This window comes from Phodopus roborovskii, unplaced genomic scaffold (genome assembly GCF_943737965.1).
Source record: "Phodopus roborovskii unplaced genomic scaffold, PHOROB, whole genome shotgun sequence".
NCBI classification, from domain to species: domain Eukaryota; kingdom Metazoa; phylum Chordata; class Mammalia; order Rodentia; family Cricetidae; genus Phodopus; species Phodopus roborovskii.
The window spans coordinates 20,444,770-20,467,237 of record NW_026126485.1 but is presented as its reverse complement, the minus strand read 5'-3'; the positions used below and the strand labels follow the sequence as shown (position 1 = coordinate 20,467,237).

The window sequence follows — 22,468 nt, the reverse complement described above, 5'->3', positions numbered from 1 at the left end:
AGCGCAATGCAAGAGCTCACCCTGGTGCCAGGACAAGAGAAAGCTGGGGGGGGGGGGCTGACAAACCCTGCAACTACCCAGACCCAGAACCAGGGTTACTAGTTGGTCCACTAGGGGACCAGTCCTGCAGATCCAAAGCTGCAAGATCCCCATGACACGGTGCAATGGCAGGATAACCAAGAAGTGTCCCAGTGAGGGTCCAGCATCTATAGTGTAGCAGAAACCACAGGCCTTGAACAAGACCAACAACTCTGCAATGAACACTTACAAGATATATGGACAAAGGGGTTACACTACAACTTCCATGATGAGCTCTCTCCCCCATTTTTTTTTCTTTTTCTCTTAAATTTTATTCAGAGGGTGGGGGCTGCAAAGGGCAGAGGAGGGTGGATACACAGGGACAGTAAATGAATGGGATCAAAATGCATGATGTGGAAGACACAAAGAAAGGAAGTTAAAAAATAAAACTAAAAAGCCGAGCAAGCCATGGGGATCAGAGCAGTAAGCAGCATTCCTGTTTCTGTTCAGTTCCTGTCTTGTGCTCCTGTCCTGATTTCCCTTCATGGCAGACTAGAAACTGAAGATGAAATAAGCCCTTCCCCCACAAGTTGCTTTTGGTCATGGTGTCTACTATAGCAGTAGAAAGCAAACCAATACACATAAGAAGCTCGAAATTTACAAATAACTGAACAGAGAAAAGACAGCTTGCTCAATAAGAGGTTTCATCATGTGTTATCTATAAAGAGAAGATTCTAGAAGCATCTGAAATAATACAAGGACATAGATACAATTCAGCAATTACACATTTGGTAAAGCTTTTCTGTATACACAGACACTAAAACTGGAAAATAAAAGAAACAAGGACGTGATAAAAAACAATTCCAATGCAACTGATGACTTATTTTCTGTTCATTCTGTCTTAAGCACCCCTATTTTGAACATTCTTAGAACACTGAAGAAGAAAAGCTGTCTATGGTGCAGAGGGGAGAGAACCCTTTCGTCCCGCTGGTCCTCTCTCCTGAATTTAGTGTCACTTTACCTGTGGCAAATGCTTCCCAGCCACAACAATACCATTGGGCGTGCGCTCCAGGATCTGCCACACACGGTCGTAGAACCCAGTGGGAGTTCTGTTCAAGGACCCATCAATCTGACGCCTATCCAGCCAGCATCTGTAGAACAAATGAAAAGTTGCTGTGTTGAAAATCAAGTTTGTTCTTGGAGAGAGCAGAGTTCTGTATGCCAACAGAGTGAGCAAGAGTAAAAGCTGCAGTGGTGCGTGCCTGCCGTGCTTAGTGGAGGAGTGAGAGGAGGGCGCATCGCAGCTTAAGCATTCACTGGCGGAGTGGTGTTCCCTGCAAGCTATGAGTTGCTTACTACGTCATCAGATGATTTTCCCTCATCAAAAATGGGCACAACCAATTTCAATTATTTTATACAGTTCTCACATTAATAAAATGTAAGTGCCAGAAACGTATGCATATCATATAGCTTGATCATTCCTACAGATCCTTCCCAGAGTGGGTTCAGTAAACATTTGGTAAGAAATGAACAAGCAGATGTTCAGAAAAGTATTACATATCTATCTGTATATGAACATACAAAATGAAATTATTTTAAATTTTATGAAAGTTGTCAATTTAAATAAGGCTGGCCTGAGTTCAAAAAGCTAGATGTGAAATCTTAAATGTTAAAAGATATAGAATCTTATGCTTCAGAGTTATGATCAAAACCTTAATAGTAAGCCTACATTCTAGATTCGATATTAACCAATATACCTTTCACAAATACCAAAGGTACCGTATTTCCTCTGTTTTTAAAGAACACACAATGACACAGTATAATTTTGTAAAAGCTGAAAATGTATATATGTGTGTGTGTCTGTCTGTCTATGTGTGTGTGTTTGCATGTGTGTCTGTTTACACTTGGTACTTACAAAGGAGACAGACTAAAATACACAATTATTACACACAGGTTTGTCAGGATTAACAAACTGACAATATTTCTAAACAGAACAAACAGCTAAAGACACTAGTTTTGTGACAGAGGACCAGTACAATGAGATAAATTCAGTGACTAAAAATGATCTTTTCTGGATGGCTGAGTTTCCACTGATAGACCCAGACTTACACTATTGCTTTCAGTGTTTTGCTAAAAGGCAACAAGGTCAAGCACCTAGTGGTGTTTTTATTTGGTAACTGAATACCCTCTGCATTTGTATTTTAACCATATTCATTAAATGCAACAACAAAAATATATTTCAGAGCTCTATGAAATTATGGCTAATACTATAAAAGGAGTATTTGCTTAAAACATAAAAAGAATATGAGAATACTCACAATGGAGCTGGGAAATTATTTTAGAAGACTTATTATTATTATCATCCCTATTCTGTATGGGTATTTTGCATGTATGTATGCTTGCATATTATGTGCAGGAAGACAGAAAAGGGCACTGTGTTCCCTGAAACTGGAGTTACAGGTGGTTGTTAGCCACCATGTGGGTGCTGGGAGTTGAAGTTGGGTCATCTGTAAGAGCAGCAAGTGCTCTTAACCACTGAATCATTTCACCAGCTCTACTTTAAAACTGTCATGTTACTTTGAAAAACTTTACACTTACAGAAGTTACAAAAAATAATGCAAATTTCATATGCTTCATCACTCAAGCTCTCTCCCACTCCTATTATCATATATAATTCATAGCTTAATTATTGGCCCAAAGAAATCAAAAGCCATACAATAACACAAATTTATTTTTGAGTCTTATTGACATTCTACCAAGTTAGGTTCCAATTCAGGATGGCCTGTGTCATTTAGTTTCCAAATCTTGGGGGCTCCTTGAATCTGTGGTAGCTTTTCACTTATTTTTTTAAGCTTTCAAATCTTAGTAATATCTGCTGTTTCATAGAATTTTCCTCTGTCCTGGTTCTATGGTGGTTTCTTATAAAATAATGCATTTTGGGCAGAAGAGATAGGGGGTCAGTTTCAAAGCCTCATACAAGGGTAAAGGAAGTAAAGTCTTATCACTAGTGACATCAATCTTTATCGTTTGGTGTAAGGGAGTCTGGCAGATTTGTCTACTACAATCAAATTACTTGTCTTTTTTTTTTTTTTTTTTTTTTTTTGCTAGTATAAAGATGTGGAATAGAAACACTCAGGTATTGTGTAAGTTTCCACTCCACATTACTTCTAACAATGGTTCTTGCCTGCAGCTACTACTATATTTTCTCAGTGGACATTTTCTGTTCCCATCAGTCTATCTATGCTTATTAGATTCTGCCTTAAGGCAGAGTCCCTTCTCTCCTATTCACTGATTTCTATCAGCTAATCTGTGTATAATCTATTAGTATTATTTGTGTATTTCTTCTACATACATCTAGAAAAAAAAACAAAAACTCATCTCAGTTGGAGTCCCAGGAGCCTCTTCCAGTTTCTCCAGTGTCCAACTGCACATCTCTGTGGTATTTTGAGATTTTTTTTTTCAGAAACCAACCATTTCTCCAAGAAGGACTGATTCTTCTCATTATAGTGTTTAGAAAGCAACTGTTTCAAGTTTGCTCATTACTGAGGCAGTTTCACTGTTTTTGGGCAGCCCAGTAGACAGAACTAGGAAACACACGGATGCATATGCACAAACACAGATCCATGTTCATTTCTGTATCTATCAGTGTAAAACCATGACTTCATATTGGTTTGTCAATTTCAATCAACCTATCCCCCCCCATAGGAATGGCTACTAACAGTGAGAAATATCCTTTTTAGTCATAATAATTTACACATTTATCCAACCTTACTGTACACATGAAATTCAGATGGTTAGCGAGTAACCATTGGTGAGAAGCATGCTTTAACTGGAGGCAGCATTTGTGTGAGGTTTGCTTACTTAGCCTTTCAGTGTCTAGTAAAAGGAATGATTTGGGCAGGGACTTTGGCTTTGTCACATCCTTAGTGTAGTAGTACTCATTTGTGTGAACTGGGTTCATTTGTTGGTTTCCACTCTACTCTGGGCTCCTCCACATATAGACTGATTTTAATACATTACTTAATTCTGGGCGCATGCAATGCCCCTACCACTTATGAGGGGGTGTTCCATGCACAGAGGTGGGCTGGGGGAAGGCTTAGTCTGCTCAATTCCATTACACTGTGTTTGCTTCACTATTCCCATCCATCCTTATCCTCCCTGAGTAACACTACCCACATTTGTTTCAGACTTAACTCTTCTACACAAATGAGTATATACATTTAAAAAATAAATACTGACATTCTTTTGCACTTTGCTGTTTCATCTTACAATATATCTTAGAATTCCATTCTTCAAAGGTTCACAGTGCCCTGTTATGTGGCATACCACATTTTGTCCCAATTGTTTCTTGGGACATTTAGGGTATAAAAATACTAAAATTTTCAGTTATAAGCACTGATTTAATCAATGATCTAATCGTGCATATTTTTTTTTTCTGTTGTTGGAAACATATCTTCATAGCAGATTACTAAAAGGACCCGGGTTGAAGCAAAGAGTTCTTAGATGTCAAATTCCTCCAGAAAGGGCTGTACCCCAGTTACATAGGCAGTTTCTTCTCTCAGCCGAGGCAAATGCTCACTACATGTTCTAACTTAGGCCCTGAGCAATGTAAGAAGTCCCCTAGCATGCCCCAGATACAGCTCTAATTGTATATTAATATGAACATCTTTAAAATAGCCAAAGGCCATTTTCAGTGAAATGCACATTATCATTCATGTTCCCCTAAATTTTCATCTTTGTTTGGGATGGTTAACTCTCAGTTCATAAGAATTCTTAGATGCTCACTCTTCAGAGCATGTTTGGGTCCAGTTTCTTAGTTTGTTCTGACAATATCTTTGCCAAGAAAAAATGTTATTTAAAATTAGATAAACTTTATTAGTTATTTGTTATCATACCCTTGATTAAATCACACTTAATGCCTTCCTCATTCCAAGGTTAAAGAGAAATTAACCAATGTCATCTTCTCTATCCCATGTTTTACATGAAGACCTCTAATCTACTTGGAGCTGATTCTGGTGTGTGGTAACAAGTATCTAATCTGTCTTTTTGTAAACAGTGATCCAGTTGTGAAAAGTATTTATATTTTAAAAGTCCATTCTTGATCCAGTGACTTGTGATGGCAATGTTACCATGTAGCAAACGCTCAATGTGTGTTTACTGAAGGGTCTCTCTTTCTCTCCAGGGGGCCCATCTGTTTAGCACCAGTACCACATTGTGTTAGTCACAAAAGGTATGTGGCCTGCTTTAAAACCAGCAGAGAAAGTTGAGAAAGTTGTTTTTTAAATGAATTTATTTTTTATTTTTATTTTACATATCAATCCCAGTTCCCTCTCCCTCCCTCCCTCTCTCTGTCTCTTCCACCCTCTCACTCCCCCCCCCCCCGTCACTCTCCCCCACTCCACATGTAGGGGAATGCCCTCCAGGAGGGGTCATCTAAATCTGACAGGTCATTTGAAGTAGAGACTAGGGCTTCTCTCCTGTCTCTAGGTTAAGGCAGTTATCCCTCCATGGGGGATGTGTTCACAAGGTCCTTTTGTGCACCAGGGATACATCCTGGTTCCACTGTCTGAGGTCCCTTAGACTGCCCAGGCCTTCTGGCTGAGACCCATATTCAGGGGGGCCTGAGTCAGCCCCATGCTGGATTCCCAGCTATCAGTCTGGGGGCCCATTAGCTCGTCCTTGTTCAGGTCAGTTGTCTCTATGTGTTTCTGTAGCCTGGTCTTGTCCTCCCTCTCTGCATCTGGATTCCAGTTCAAGGCAATCCATAAATAGTTGTTTTATTTTTATTCTTTCCTAAGTAAAGCATATGAAAGTGTTTATCTCTCATGCTTATAGTACTCAGGGAGGCAGAATCAGGTAGCACATCTACATAATGTTACCAAACCCAATTGCTTCTGCTAAAGTCTTGGCAGGAGATGCAACATGCTTTTATAAAGCTCCAGGAAGAAAATTTGATCACAGTTATAGAAAATGTTATATATTCCACAGAATAATAAAAAAATTGGAAAATTATAAACTATACCTGGAAAAAGATAGAAAATGCAAATCAACACAGAATCACATATCCAGACATTTTGACTCATCCATGTCTACGCGATCCAACTGGGAAGGTGGCCTCATGTTCCATTGAACCTTCTTCTGTTCCAGCCGGCCTTGTACTTACTACAAAGCCCAGGCAACCCTTTTGTCTCAGCATTGTAAGTGCTAGAATTATAAGTGTGTGCCACCATGCCTGGCGTCTGAATTTTCTTATCAATGTTGTACTAGTTTGTTATCCGTATCAGCTCGGATACCAGATGTCCCTGTGTCTCTGAGTGTCTATGGGCAACAAAAGCCTTGCTTACCTTCCACTCTGCTGAGGCTGGAGGATGTCTAGCAGCAGTTGTTTAACTTCACTGGGTGAGAGTTGATACAAGTCCACAGCTGGCTTACTTCCTCCCCGGATCTGTAGTTCATACTCCATGGCATGGATGATCCACCTGGAACGAGAGCAAAGAGCTCTTCAAGCATCTTCAAACACAACGGCCTCGTGCTGCTTTCGGCAGTACCCTTCATAGCACCGATGCGTCCAGGGCAGGACGAGGAAAAGGTCATTTACATTTCCTGGATCACTGATATTTCTTCCATCCCGACTGTAACCTGATCTGAATCTTAAGGATGCCTGTGAACTTGCAATTAGTTGTAAGACATGGGAACATGGGAAAGCTAAGTAGTTAGATACTTCCCCGGTCAGACTCACTATTGCCATATAACAGCTTCACAAGAAACATGCCAAAACCAAATGGCACATAAATGATTCACCTTAAGATAGGGCCGAGACGTGCTATCACATACAACTTCTCTTTCTAGGAATGACAAGAATAACGATAATTTCTAAAAATATGATTTTTTTAAACATATAAGTTATTGACTTGGGGATGGTGGGAACAAAGAAGTGTCTGTGTTTGGAACACAAGGGACAGTTAGCTGCAACTTAAGTATAGTAGTGTATTGGAGAAGGAGTTGCTGTCCCTACACAGAGGACTTTCTTTCTTTGTACTCCCTTGAAGAACAACCCACCAGGCTACTGTGTGCACAGAGCTGAAAACTTAAGACAGATACAGTCAAAGTCTTCATTTTTGCCAAAGTTGGTTTGCAAAACAATAGTGATACTCCTTCCTGAAAAGGCTTTAATGTCTCAGTGCAAATGATGGAAGAAAAACCTTAAACTACCCTGGATAAGCCCAGGGGGAGTGGACAAAGCATAGGTCCCTGTGTGCTGGGCCAGGCCACAGGCCACAGACTGAGTTTCTGGTCTGTGACTTTTCGATCTCTGTGGTCTCAGATGAAGACAATTCTCAATTGTCCCCTCTCCTATTGTTCTTTCTGGATGTCAGGAATGAGTACATTCCATAAAATGCTTGGCTTGAGAGAAACAAACTGCCCCTCCCCCCACACCATCACCCCCCCCACACACACACACACCCCTGATATGCCCAGTACGACTGAGAAGTGGTAGAACCTTTAAGAGGGGGGTTTTGGAGTGGGTTTTCTGGTCATTGGGTCATGTCCTTGATGGGACCTTCCGCTTTTCCGCTTATTCTCTCTTGAGTGTCAGGATTTTGCTCTGCCAGGTGCTGCTGCTATGTTGTGCTGCTTGCCTCAGGCTCAACAGCAATGGAGACAACTGACCATGGACAGAAACCTCTAACACTAAGCCAAAACGATTTTGGTCTTTGTAAGTTGATTCTCTCAAATATTTTGTTACAGTAAGGGAAAACCTTCTAACACTAGGACAGGATACTAACAATGTATTACAAATTTGATTTGTATCCCCCCCTGACTGCCCCCAGGCATCCCACCACATTCCTATCCCCACCCATGTCCATTTCAGTTTTCTCTGGTAATCCAATGAGCCCAGTTAGTGCTGTCTGTGGCAAAGTTGACTGATAACATGATGCTTGTGGCTTGATCTTGTTCAGGGCTTGTGCAAAGCTGCACTGCACTCATGAGTACAATGGCCATGTCACATCCAGGAGACGGTATGTCACAGAGGCCTTCCCCTCCTCCAGCTCCTTCCTGCCTTTCTTTTCTTCCTTCCTTTCTTCCTTCTCCCTCTTTCTTGATGTTCCCTAAGCCTTGGGGGTATTTCTTTAAATCAGCTGAAAACTGAACTAAGTTTATCTATCTGGCAAAAAGAATTTCTTGACTTGTTTACTTCCTGTACTAGAGACTACATTTGCCAAAATGGTATACAAACATAACAGTCACAAGAACACAGTCATTTTGGATACTTTGATGTTAAAATTCCTTATGAAATTAGTTGTTACAAACACTTCAGTACAAACAAACAAACAAACATCTCAACAGACCTTTTCTTGTTTTACAGTCTGTATAGGTTTAACTTAAAGTTACTTATAAGTCTACTTTATTTTCCTCTCATTTTAAAGCTATTTGCAGTAGCTTAGTGTAAGGGCCCACTATTGAGCCATGCAGTGCAAAACCTGTAGTCTAGTTTCTTAGAAAGCCAAGGGAATAAAAAGAAACATGGAGTGGAAGATACTGTTCTTGACTCTGTGACTGCAGAAATGTCCTGCAAATGCCATATGCAGCCTCATTCTAAGAAGAGGTAGAAAGCCTTTGGGGGCTAGAAATTGGGTGTTTGGTGACATTAATTTTGTTGGATATGATAACAGCACTGACATTAAGAAGTCATGCTATTTGAACCCTGGTACACATAGTACTTCTGGTGCTTAGGAGGTAGAGGCAGGAGGATCCCGACTTTGAGGCAAGTCTGGGTTACATGGTAAGACCATGAGTCAAACCAAAACAAAAAGCAAACCACCAACCAAATGAACAACAACAGAAACAGAATGCCCCTCCTTTTTATTTTATTCTATGGGACAGAGTCTGAGGTTGGCCTCTATAGACCAAGCTGGCATTGAACTTGTGGTAATCTTTCTGTCTCATTCTCCCATGTGTTTGGATTCCAGGTGTGAGCCACTATGCCTGGCTTCTGAAAAGACTATTATATCTACTCTCTAAGATACTCAGGAATGAAAGTCAAAACACTCAGAAGTTGCTTGGAACACAACAGAATATAACACTATACAAGATATGATGACTGCCACACTCAGATGTGTAAGCACCACACTGGATTTGATTCAGCTGCAAAGAAAAATAAAATTCTGAGGAAAATGGATATTATTGGGAAATACACCAAGTGAAGTAGCCCCAGCTCAGACAGGCAAATGCAACATAGTTGCTCTCATTTTCAAAGTTGACCTTTGAACTCTGAGACTAGTATGTTTAAGTCATGGTGTCTTTAGAGGTCAAGAAGCTAAAAAAACGGTCAACAGAGGGGGTTTAAGGAAGGAGGGGCATAGGAGAACACACAGATATGAAAGTAGTTGTGGAATGGGGAGGCTTAAGCAAGGACGGGGTATGGGAACAGTGGAGAAGAGAAGCTGAAAGGAAAATATTAGCTGAAACTAAGCATAAATGAAATGCCCTATTATTTTAGAATAAGCTGATTAAAAAATAGTTTAAAAAACTCCAATAGGAACACCCTGCCTGGATGGATATTGCTCTTTCCAGAGGCCACAGGTTATACATGAAAACCCCAGTGCCAGATGTGGTTTTCCTCCCTATGAGTTGTTGGTTGGAATGCCTCGGAGGCTTCCATAATAATGCATATTCTCACTGCTCCTGGTTGCCCACCAGAGCTAGATGATAAGAACCAATTGCTGAAGATGCCACAGACTTCAGTTGCAGAACACAGAGAAATCACCCTGGGACTGAGCTCCAAGTCTCTGCTCTGCTGACTGGCTTTCATGATGCCTGAGGTACTATGGAGGCCCCTGGGGAAGAAAAAGCATCAGCAACCCCACACAACTGGGGACTCTATGGTTACAACACCAACCTGCCAGGGAAGTTGTGTCCACTGGTACATTGTGGCATGACTACTATGAGAATGGGTAGCAAAGCACTTTTGGATTGTATATGAGGCTTGCTTCACTGGAGGAAAGTCATACCTGCTATTGTAAACCTGGTCAAGAACTATGAAAGTTTGAATGTAATTGGCACCCAATGCTCATAGGGAGTGGCACTATTAAGAGGTGTGGCCTCATTGGAGTAGATGTGGCATTGTTGGAGGAAGTTTGTCTCAGTTCACTTTCTATTGCCTGTGGATCAAGATGAAGAATCTCAGCTCTCTACCGCAGTATCTGCCTGCATGTTACCATGCTTCCAGCCATGATGATAACGGACTAAATATCTGAAACTGTAAGCCAACTCCAATTAAATGTTTTCATTTACGAGAGTTGCCATGGCCATGGAGTATCTTCACAGAAACAGAAACCTTAAGACAGAAGTTGGTACCAGGGAATGGGGTATTGCTATGATAGGCTGGACTATATTTTTGTTTGGAGGAATATGGAGTGTGGATTACAAAAGCAGCTGAATGGTTTAAGTGGGGCTTAATGGGCCATCACAGCAGAAAAATGCAAGACAGTGATGCTGAGGGTGATTTGAACTGTAAGGGCCTTCTCAAGATATTTCAAAAGATGAATGTTGGTGTGTGGCCTAGAGACCAGCCTTGTGATATTTTGGTGGCTTCTTTTTTCCCTTGCTGGAAAAATTTGCCTGAGGCTAAACTAAAGAGTTTTGGATTAATTCCATTGGCCAAGGAAATATCAAAACAGCTTAGAAATGACTCTATTGTGTGGTTATTACTGGTCACACTTCCACAGATTTATAATAAAAAGGAGCAAACTGAGAAAGAAAAAATACAAAATGTACAATTCGAGGAGACAAGAAGCACCAGAAAAGTGGAATGGAGATAAGTCTTGTGTTCAAGAGATAAACAGATTAAGAAATGGAATAAAGGGAGTGGTGACCTCAGGCAAGATCCCACTCAGCTAAATTTCCAACTTGTAGAAAGGAATTAAAGAAAAGCTTAGAGCTGTATGTGACGGTGCACATCTTTAATCCAAATACTCAGAAAACAGAGGTGGTATACCTAAGAGTTTGAGGCCAGCCTGGTCTACAGAGTGAGTTTCAGGACAGCCAAGCTTTGGCAGTGAAGGTAACCATCAAAACTAAAAAGCTGGTGATGATGTAAATTAAATGAAGGGGCCATGTTCCAGCCCCAGCAAACAGCAGAACTTGATAGCTTTGGCCACATGATTCTGGCTTTAGGATAGAACAAAGGTGTTGTGGCATGTTACTCCATGACTAAGGACAGCTGCTGAGGCCAGGTATATGTCAGAGGTGTCCCTGCATAAAGACCTAGAGAGGTCATTGTGTGAAGCCGTGAAGCTGAAGCTTGGATTGCCCCTGGAGAACCAAGATGTTAGTGATGACAGCATCATGGTATATCTGCTGAGGAAAGTGCTAACAGGGAATGGAACCAGCCCAAGAGAGAGAAGTGTGTTACAGTCAATAAAGCTGAAAGGGGTTGGAGAGCTGAAGAGTGTTTGACATCAGACATGGAGATGCAAAGCTTGGAATTTTCCCAGAGGACTTTCAGTCCTGCTTTGGTCTATTATTTCCTCACTGTCCTACCTGCCCTACATTTGGTATGGCAATATATATCCTGTGCTATTATATGAAACACATGATTTTTTTTTATTTTTATAGAGCATTACAGTTAAGAAATTGCATGAATCTCAGGACACTTTGAATTTTGGACTTTTAAACACTACTGAGACTGTAATAGACTATGGGGACTTTTGAAGTTGGACTGAATGAATTTTGCATTATGATATTATTACAAGCCTATGAGGGCCAGGGAGTAGAATGTGGTAGTTTGAATGTAACTGGCCCTAATAAACTCATGGAGAGTGCCACAATTAGGAGGAGTGGCCTTATTGGAGTAGGTGTGGCATTGTTGGAGGAAGTATGTCTCAGTTCACTTCCTGTTGCCTGCAGATCAAAATATAAGACTCTCAGCTCCTTCTCCAGCACCATGTCTGCCTGCATGCCACCTTGCTTTCCACCATGATGATAATGGATTAGACCTCTGAACTGTAAGCCAGCCCCAATGAAATGTTTTCATTGTTAAGAGTTGCCATGGTCATGGTGTTTCTTCACAGCAAGAGAAACACTAAGATAAGAGTCATGGCTGGGGGTGTTCACAGCCCCCAGAAAGAACTTACTACTGTTGCTTTGCAAATGGATGTGTTGTCAAACTGTCTTGTAAACACTGTGTCTGTACCCATAGATTAATGCAGTTCTCAGCCTTAACCTGGGAAGCTCTGTAGCAGGCAGCAGGTAATGCAGAGACTCCCATTTGGGCAAATTTTGAGAATGAAGTTAAGTGCTTGTCCTAAAGTGGACACCAATACCACCCTCCAACCCCTCCCCAAGGCCCACAGATCATTTCAGAAAAGGGATTTGATTTAATCTAAGATCCAGAGGACAGGGAGGAGTGCTATGGAATGCTTTCTTGACATGATATGTCTGTTGTACTGATGAACTCACTGTAGGTACAGTTTCTTACATAAGACATGTGCACAAGATTAGGTTTGTCAATGTTACAGCTCATTAGGTCCCACCCCTGGCCCTGAAGACTACTGATAGCTAGTTAATGGGTGCTGGAGGTTTTCTTCCTTCTTTCCTCTTGAAAGGGTCTCACTATGAAGCTCTGACCATCATGGATCTCACTATGTAGGCCAGGCTGCTCTCAAACTCAGAGATTTGCCTGCTACAGCCTGTTTGCCTTGGAATACTGGGATTAAAGGTATGTTGACACCATTGCAACAAGGGGGTGTCATTTTCTCCGGTGGTGTTGCTGTTGCTAAGTTGTCCATGTTTCAGCAAACATCCTATCAATGTTCATGTAAACAATTTAATTAAACCCAGTGGGGGCAAAAAGGAAGAAGAGGAGGAGCAGGATGAGGAGGGCCAGCAGGAGGAGGGGCAGGGGCAGCAGGAGGAGGTGGAAGAGGAGGAGGAATGATACCAAAGTCGGACTGGGCTGATTTTGTGAAGAAGTTTCAGCAGGAGGGGTGGTGTGAAAAAAAATATATGGGGGAGTCTGTGTGTAAATGACCAAAATCCATTATACACACGTATGAAATTATCAAAGAATTAAAAACAGTACATTTTAAAAACACAACTCCAGTTACATAATGAAAACTAAAACAATAACCAAAACCCACACTTGCCAACTGTGCCCCACTGTTGTTACTTTTCAAATGGGGACATTACTATTTCTCATCTAACTTACTATTCTGCAGAATAAATAAGGCCATATGTAGTTAAAAAGGCCTTTTCAAAGTCTAAAGAATCACAAAATATTAGGAAAGGCTAATTTTTTTTTTTATACTGGTAATTTTTTTTTTTTTTGGAAAGATTAAAACAAAACCAAAAAACAACATTACACATAAAGTTCGAAAGAGACTTAGATTACCCATTGGTGACTCAGTGTCTTCATGACAATCAAATGCCAATAGGAAAAGGAACAGCAAAGGAGCTTACTTAAAGGAGAAAATCAAAAGACATTTCATCCAGGACTACTAACAGTAAAAAGGTCCACAGAAGACTCTACTTCTCCCATAGCCAAGGTCACAAACGATGTGACAATTGCAGTAATAGAAGCATTTAATTCCCAAAATGGGGGGTAGAAAAAAGAAAAGAAAGGAGAAAATGTGTGAGGTCAAGAGAATAACGGATATCCTTGGACTGCTGTCTGAAGAACCAGAAAAGCATTCCATTTGCCAATAAGCAAATGAGGAAGGTGGCAGACATACATGACTGACCAGTCAACCTCCAGACATTGCACGGTTGGCTGAAAGGTAACAATATCCTCTCAGGGCCGCTGAAGGAGTACTCCAGAACTGTCCAGACAGCAGGTTTACCTGAGAACTCTCCCGGTGAGTGAGGCAAGGGCACCAGTGTACTTGTCAGTATTTAGTTGAGGAGCATGCCCTCACCAGAGTGACAGTGGAGAAGCGCAGGTGACTGACACCATTCACAATGTATAGCTGACACTTTCTAAACACAAGCCATAAGTAATAGTTCTGATCCTAGGCAAGAAACAATTTTAGCAGATATTTGCACATTATTTCAAGAGGATAAAGACCGATATTTGTGGTTAAACAACATAATGTATGACTGTCCACATAATTAGCTTTGTAAACTATGCTATTCACCAAGCTGCAATACTACCCCTTCCAAATCCCTGTCTTGAAGACCTGGCTGCAGTAGGAGCGAACTGGAGCCAGGGCCTTTGGGAAGTACTGGGGCTGGTTGAAGCAGCAACATTAAAGAGCAGCGTCCACAGGGAGACTCTTTACCAGAGCCAGATGAGCTCATAGCAGGACCTTGAACTTCCAGACAGCAAGACAATAAAATCTGACTATTTAAGATACCTTACCTGTGAGATTTTACTATGGCAATCAAAGATGTCAAAGACAACATGGAACAGGAAGTGGGAAATTGCAAGGGAGGACTTTTGGCCTGATTCACACTAACACAGAAAGTGTGACAATTTGATGAAGCAACTAAGCTTCCAGTTACTGAAGCACCATGACTCACCACCTTTGCCCAAACCTAATCAACAGAATAGAGGTAGGATAGCTGTCACCCAACTTTCTCATCTCGCATCAAACATTCTTCAAAATGAAGGTACCAAAATGATGCTAATGAACTTGGGGCTATAATCACCAACCATCTTCTGTATTGCCCCAGCGATGCTAAAGTCTGTATCTTTGACACTAGTGGCCTTCTCTGAGCCCCAAATATATGATCTCCAGGGGCCATGTTGGGCATCAGACAGGATTCATCTGGGTTGCAGTTGCTTACAGAATGCCAAGGCGACATGAAAGGCAGAGCTGAGAGAGGCCTGATAGCACACATCCCCAGGGGTTTGTCCTAGTAAAGCCTGACGGACAGGCCTACAGTAGAAAGCAGTTGATTGCAGTCTTTACAGTAATGGCCTGTCAGGAACTTGATCTATTTCAACATGAAAGCTGGCATACAAATCAATAATGAGATAGCAAATCAAATCATTATAAGGCTAGGGTAGCATTCCAGTGAGTGGACTGATTGTGTTCACAGTGAAGTTGAAGACATGGCACTGGCAGGATTAGCCTTGGAGAGAGAAGAAAGCTCAGGGCTCCTGGTTTAAAGCTGGGGAAATTGTGATGCAAACCAAGAAACCTTGAAAGACTCAGGAAGGTTAAAGCATAGATAAAAGTGTAGGTAGCCTGTGGGAACTGAGGGTAAGAAGTAACATAATGAAACACATGCATTCAGCCCAACCTAGTCAATGACAACATTTCAAGAAGAATGACATAAAAATCTAACCAGTTAATGTTTAATTGTTAATTAACACTAAAAGCAAATCATTGAAAAAATTCAGACAAAAATGTCCATTTGAAATGCAGTCATTATCTAAAGAATTAAAAAAAAAATTTCTCTAAATCTCCCAACTTAAAAACAAAACAACAACAACAAAACTACAATAATGAGTATCTTAGAAGCAGCCACAGGTTCAACAATTTACAAAGAATTTGGCCTTCAAAAACTGTGAATAGTTTGTTCTCCAATTTTAAGCCAATTAATAACGTTTCATGGACTAATTCAAGATATCCTTTCACAACGAAACATATGGAAAATGTGTTTGCTCCTGTCAGTAGACAACCGTTAAAGGCATTCACAGGGGAGGTATGGATCACCTAAAGGAGTAGAGATCTTAGTAAAAACTTACTAAGTATAAGGTAAATATAAGAAGAATATATAAAAAGAGACCAACATGTAAACTGCAGTCCCAGGGAGAAAAACACCTGTGTGAAGAAGACTCCAACTGGCCAACAGATCAGAACTCCCTGACATGGATCATTAGACCTTGCAGAACTCCCTGATGTGGACTGTTAGACCTTGCAGAACTCTCTGACATGGATAGTTAAACCTTGCAGAACTCCCTGATGTGGACAATTAGACCTTGTAGAACTTCCTGATGTGGACTGTTAGACCTTGTAGAACTCCCTGACGTGGATCATTAGACCTTGTAGAACCCCTGATGTGGACAGTTAGACCTTGCAGATCCAGAACCAGACTACCTTGCTACTCACTGTCCATGCTCTTCCTGACTCTCACCCTTTTTATAACCCATGCTTGTTATTGTTTTTGTTCTGAGACAGGGTCTCACTCACTGTGTAGCTCTAGCTGGCCTTGAACTCACAGAGATCTGCCTGCCTTTGCCTCCACAAGTGCCACCCAGCTTTTGCATCCATTCTTGACAAACTAATACCTTCACCAATCCATAAGTGAAGAATATCATGTCACCTGAAACCCTCAGCAGGGTTTTCCTAGCTTTGTTGTACCTCTGTATTTGGTAAATATATTAGTTTTCATTTTTTTGTTTTTTTTCTAAAGAAAACTAATGTACCTCTGTCTATGGTGCTGTTTGGGACAATCTGCATCCATGTTCCTGGGCCACAGACAGCCACTCATAATTTGGCTTAGAATAAGCGCTTATTTGCTTTGAAGTTGAGCCTGGTGTTCTGCATTAAATAGTCCTTTCCTCTTGAGAGGGGAGGATCTCATTAGGTTCACAGACTGAATAACTATAGCTCTTGATATCTGTACCTGCCTATTATAGAAAAAGCATTCTAAAATCTTTGATTGAATGTCATGAATGATCACTATGGCCACAGACATGGGGAGAGGCTTCAGGATTTGACATACATTTCATAAAATCCAATTAGGAAATGGGAGGTAAGACCATGACAGATAAAAGCAGCTAATCCTGTTGGGATTCTGAGTTTCTATATGAATGCTTTCCGGGTCATTCTGTTAGAGCGTAAAGGAGGATCCAGGCTGAAAAGGACTCACTTCCAGGGTGAGTTTCTGCAGGGAGAGCACAAGGCTTCTCCAAAGCTAGATCCAGAGGGCCTGTGTACACACGTTTGAGGGGAGGTGGTCGGGGTGTTTTATGGTTGGGGATGTTTTGCCTTTGGATTCTTGAGATTTGTGGTGCTTCAAATGAATTCCCTAGAGGAACCTATTTTCCAAATGTCACAAGGAGCTCAAAATATGAAACATTACAGTCATGATGCTGTCAACTATCTTCAAATCCCTTTTCTAGAGTGAGGGGCCTAAAGCAGTGACTGAGGCGTCTATACTAGTTTCCAACCCTGAATCCTGATTCTATGACCATGGGAAAAATCACTTAATTTCATTCATTTCTGCTGGCTTGTGTACAAAATGGAGGTTTTGAAAGGATCACATGGCTTATCCCAGGGGTTTATTGGGTAGGCTCCTGTAGGCACTATGTCTCTTTCTCCAAGAACAAGAAGAATAATGTACAAATCCAAGACAGTTTCATGACATAGCCACAGAAGTAGGGTTCAGGCTCAAGTCTTCCCACGTGACACAAGTTGCCATCTAGAGAGGTGAAGTACATGGTCTGATCACAGGGGCTCATTAGGGGAGATGACTAGCAACCCTATACTTATAGCCTGTCATCTTCCCCTTGCTGGACTTAGTAAATGGCCCCTCAGGCCCAGTGCATATTCACTAATCAGTAATTTGCATCTACCCTAGATATTCAAAAAGAAAAAGGCAAAGCATGATTTCCAGGAAACTACTGCTTCAAAGTACAAATAGTGACCTTGAAAGTACGACCAGATAAGTCATTTTAAGCTCTTATACTTTGATTAGGTCAATATGGATCTATCAACAAGTAGAAAGATTTATATTTTATATTTTTTGTTTGATTTTTTATGTGTGGTCATTTTCAATATTACAAGGAGGGAAAAGCTTTCTCTAAGAACTCCAACTTTCCAGACAGCCTTACTCTGTATAGAAGGGACTTAGATTAGTTTCTAATCATCTGCATTTTCTGTCTCATGAGTAAAGTTATACAATCTCATTTTTTTTATGTTTCCTTGTAACCTTGGACATTCTCGATTTATAGTTTCATGATGGTGTCAAATCAACCTGAGTTTAATGGCAATCATACTTCAAATCTTTATCTGGACTAGCTATGTGTAATATCATACCTTTTCATGATTCTGGGTAGCAGGAGTAAGCTTCAGGTCCTAGTTATTGACCTAATCGCAGGCAAAGACTGATAACTTACAGTGTACTCATGGTGTTGCAGACAATATGGACAAGTAACTACTATCACATCAGTGTCTACACTTAGGTAGATGTCTGAATTAGAAAGTAAAAACTTGAAAGCAATACATGACACAAAGGAAGATACATTAATAAAGGCACTTGCCACCAAGCCTGACAACCTCAGCTCAATCCTAGACCTACATGGTAGAATGAAACCAAGTCCTTCCTCTCCCTCCCCCCTTTCCTCCCTCCCTTCCTCGCTACCGCCCTCCCTCTCTCTGACACACAAGTACAAAAAATTGCTTAAATCAAGGAAAAATTGATATGAGAAACTGCAGAGATTTTTTTTTTTTTTAAACAACAATCCAGGGTCAAGTAAAGCAGAAACAGTGTCCTTATTCAGACTTACACACCCATGCATTTGCACTCAACAAATAGGCAGTGTATATTCTTTCCAACAATTTGTCTCTCTATATGCTTGGATATGATCTGAGTGTTTGGGATAACGGCATATTTATATGCCACTTAAATGCACATCACAAGTTGCTATAGCTTTTGAAGCATTTCCTTCTCACGGGAAGCACCGAGGCTGATGTGGAGCAAGGCTGGGGAGGCCCAGCACCCTCCCAGGGCCACAGAGCTCGTCACCTACCTACTTGTGCTTCACCACAGAACTCTTGGCTAGGGACATTTGGAACCACCAGCATCTTACTTTCCATTTTTTTTTTTTTTTTTACACATGCTTACAATAGCAACAATTCAACACTAGATTTTGGCAGAAAACAGATGCAGAGCATTCTTAAAATGTCAGTTTCATATTGGATTATGTCTCCTGATAGAGTTTTGCTGAAAAATTATTTTTGTCATGGCTCATCCATTTAATTTTAAGAATTTTGACAAGTATTTACTTATTTATTTTTATGTGATACAGCTGTTGGGGTCCTTGGCATTTGATTTCACTGCTATGTTTTACTTGGGAAGTAAATACAGATATGGATCCTTTTAGGCCACTGGAATTCATTTCTTCACACCTTCAGATGCTACTTCCACAGGACGGAAGAAAGAGGCACCATCCTATCTACAGACACCGGCTTTCATGGGAAGTCAGGAGCTGTTGGAGGACCACTTGACTACACATCCATGCAAATCAAAGTGCTTACCCAATTCGTATCTTCAGCATGCCGCTGAACAACTCAGGGCTATTGGAGATGATCCAGCCGATATGGATGACTAGTTCTTGCTGAATGACTGCCTCCCTTTCATCATGGGTATTACACTTATAATAGATGATGTTCTTAATCACTCTTGGAGACAGAGGGTTAGAGATGACCTCCTCTTCGTGTCCAAAGGCACCCAAAGTTACCTGTAAGTGCCAGATTGTACTGTTAACAATTTCCTAGCTTAAAAAGAGAGAGAGAGAGAGAGAGAGAGAGAGAGAGAGAGAGAGAGAGAGAGAGAGAGAGAGAGAGAGAGAATTTAAGGTTTGGGTGACTGGCAGGCTGAAATTGCTCTATGCAAGCTAGGGAGTTAGGAAGGATAACGGTTTCTGATATTTATTAAAATGGCTTTCAAAGCATGACTCCCACTGGGGTTCATGATAGTTCAGAGTCTGGTCTAAAATGTAAGGGCATGTGAGGGTCTCAGAGGAGTGAAGGTTGAGTAGATATGTATAACTATTAATTTTGGAGGGGGCAATTTTAGTGCTAGAAAGTCCCTAGAGGAACCAGAGTACATTCAATAGTTGTATTTTACTATACAGTTCAGCATTTGGGAGATCTATTTTTACAGTTTTTCAAGCAGAACCTTCTGCTCTATAAAAACATTTCAACCTTTCCAAAGTCAGGAGAAAGGCCATGCAGTTTTTATGTAGCCCTCACTTATTCTGGAATAAGGTTAGGTATATATGGAGGGCTATGATCTAGATGGCTCACCTATGGAATGGATGGACTGGCTGCCCACAAGCTTGCCAAAGGAAAAAATTCAGAGGGAAATGACAAAGACAACTCAAAACAGAAAGTGCTGACAGAGCTGACAAGATAATGCTTGCATTTCTGCTTTCTTTGGCTAGCTGCTTCTCAGGGGGCCTGCAGCTCTTGCTTCCTCCTTGTCACTACTTCTCATCTCCTCTGTGTACAGCTCACAAGTGTACAAGGCAGGAAAAGCAACAGTACCCAAAGACACGTGCTGTCAGAGACGAGGAGCAGAACATAGTCTTCTGCTCCAATGTTGTAATGGATTAAAAGTAAGAACTGGTTGGTATAGTGGCCAACATCCAAAATAAAAATTCTTTTGGAAGCTGAGGCAGGAGAATAATGAGTGTGGGGCCAGCCTGAGCTTTAGATAATTACAAACATATATATATATATATATATATATATATATATATATATATATTAAACCAACCAACCTCTAAGAACTACTGATTTAGCAAGCATTAATGACATCAACCAGTAAATATGAGTGTGATTACTTTGATTAAAATGTCACCGTGTAAAGAAAACAGAGGTACATTATTGGCTCCTAGAGATAATAAGACTAAACTACTTTTATTCAAGAGAGCTTGAGACAATTTAGAAGTCATTTGAGGAAACCACACTACTTCACACTGAAGCACATTTTACAAATGACAAATGCACACTTAGCTCTATTTCCATTTCTCTGTCTGTGAAGGGATGAGAATCAGTACAGACACTGCCTGTATCTGGTCACTAGGCTGAGCTGTTGGTGTTTGGCCTCATCCTTTGCAGCAAGGAAATATTTCTCCGGCAGAGGTACCATAGGTGGAGGGCAGGCTCTGAGGCTTCTGGAATGTGGCAGCAGGGTCTTGAAGGCAGGCTGCAGCCTCCTATGGATACTGTTCAGATGGATAAGGCAAATCCACCTGTCTAGTGTCAGGTCAGTAACCTCCAAAAGCTCTAAAAGCCATGGGCACAGGTAGGAGTATTAGCTATGCTTCAATGTTATGGGAACTTACACACCAAGGAGAAACATGTTTCTCAAAGCCTGGCTAACGTTCTTTCACAGGTATAATGGTGTGGGACTCTTGAGAGCACAGACTCTGGCTACAGATAAAGATCCTGGTAATAACAGGCTCTGGGTAAAGAACTTCCCGTTCTTGGTTTGCCAAGTCACCAACAGAGGCTTAAAGTTAACCTTGTAATGTGGAGCACAGAGAAAACTATATGGAAAGTAACTTTTTCTCAGTAATTTCTTATTGGTGTAATGACTTTTAATTGTTGAACAACATCCCAAGAGAAGGTAAATATCATTATTCCAACATCCCTAAAGCTGGATTTCTGAATGAAATTATTTCAGTTTTAATTAAGAGCCCTGAGATATGAGCAATTAGTTGATAATATTAAGGAAGGTTAAAGGATTCCATTATTATTAAAAGTTACTATATTCCTAGATTAGCTGTCAGGAACACACAATAAACAAATACATTTCCAAAGGAGAGACAGAAAGCAAACAGGGCTTCAGTCTAATCAAACAATGAATCAGCCAGATGACCAGCGATTACAGGAAATGAACAGCAGAACCAGACCCCACATGCATAGCTCAAGCCAACCCATTTACCCTCAAGGATTATAGAAGGAGACACAGGGCCAGGGAAGGAGGAGAGAGGGAGGGAGGGAAGGAGAGAGAGAGAGTGTGCCAACTATAGATGGGCCTGTAAACAGAAGACAGATTTGATGGTGGTGGGTAGAAAGGACCTAGGTGAGAGATGGCCTGGAGTGTGAAGGGTGGGGGGGGGCAGTAGACCTGGCTCTTCTTGAATATTAATAGACTTAAGAGGAGTGGGAAGGGAGGATCAGGCAGAGTTCTTTGCTATGTACCTAGCTTCTCTCACACATCATAACTGGTCTGAGTGCCCCACTAGCTTCATTATTCTGTTTTCTACACCAGAATCTGCACTCAAGTAAACATGGAGGCTGGAAATGATAGCCCCAAGGTGCAGAACAAAAATGAGATGGCCCACTCAGTGCTCTGCGGCTTTCAGATATGTGTGGATCTTTTCTTCTTGAGGAAAGAGACTTTCTAAGAAACTCCCAAGCCAATTCTAATCTCTTTGTGAGCCATCAATGACATCAAGGCATGCCAGATGTAAGTGTCCTAAGCAGAAACTGTCATGACTGACATGTGGGAAACAGATACTTACCTGTTTACCCTGCACTAAAACATTAGTAATGGATGGGGCCAGGCTGTCCACTACTTTACTTAAAAGACTTGCTGCACGGCGTACAACCGACCTGAGGGCAAAGAAGAAAGCAGGCCAGATCTTCACAAACAGAAAAGATGAGGAATGAGTGGTGCCCTTGATTTGGGGAAACTTAAAACATATACAGTTGGGTCCTCACAAGATAGAGAAGAAACAATGAACTGCCATCAGACCTGACCC

At 41.0% G+C, this 22,468-nt stretch overlaps 1 protein-coding gene across 5 annotated transcripts in view; it reads right to left on the bottom strand.

The window, feature by feature from the left end:
* Phkb (phosphorylase kinase regulatory subunit beta) overlaps positions 1–22,468 on the bottom strand; it is a 173,321-nt gene that overhangs the window by 12,108 nt on the left and 138,745 nt on the right. For 4 of the 5 annotated variants that reach the window (XM_051195042.1, XM_051195046.1, XM_051195045.1 and 1 more), the window contains 4 exons: positions 22,229–22,319; positions 19,230–19,432; positions 6,363–6,497; positions 1,040–1,169 (listed from right to left, as the gene is read on the bottom strand). In XM_051195042.1, coding sequence (XP_051050999.1) covers positions 1,040–1,169; positions 6,363–6,497; positions 19,230–19,432; positions 22,229–22,319 — 559 coding nt within the window. The remainder of the gene's footprint in view (positions 1–1,039; positions 1,170–6,362; positions 6,498–19,229; positions 19,433–22,228; positions 22,320–22,468) is intronic. The other variant, XM_051195043.1, reaches the window with a different exon arrangement.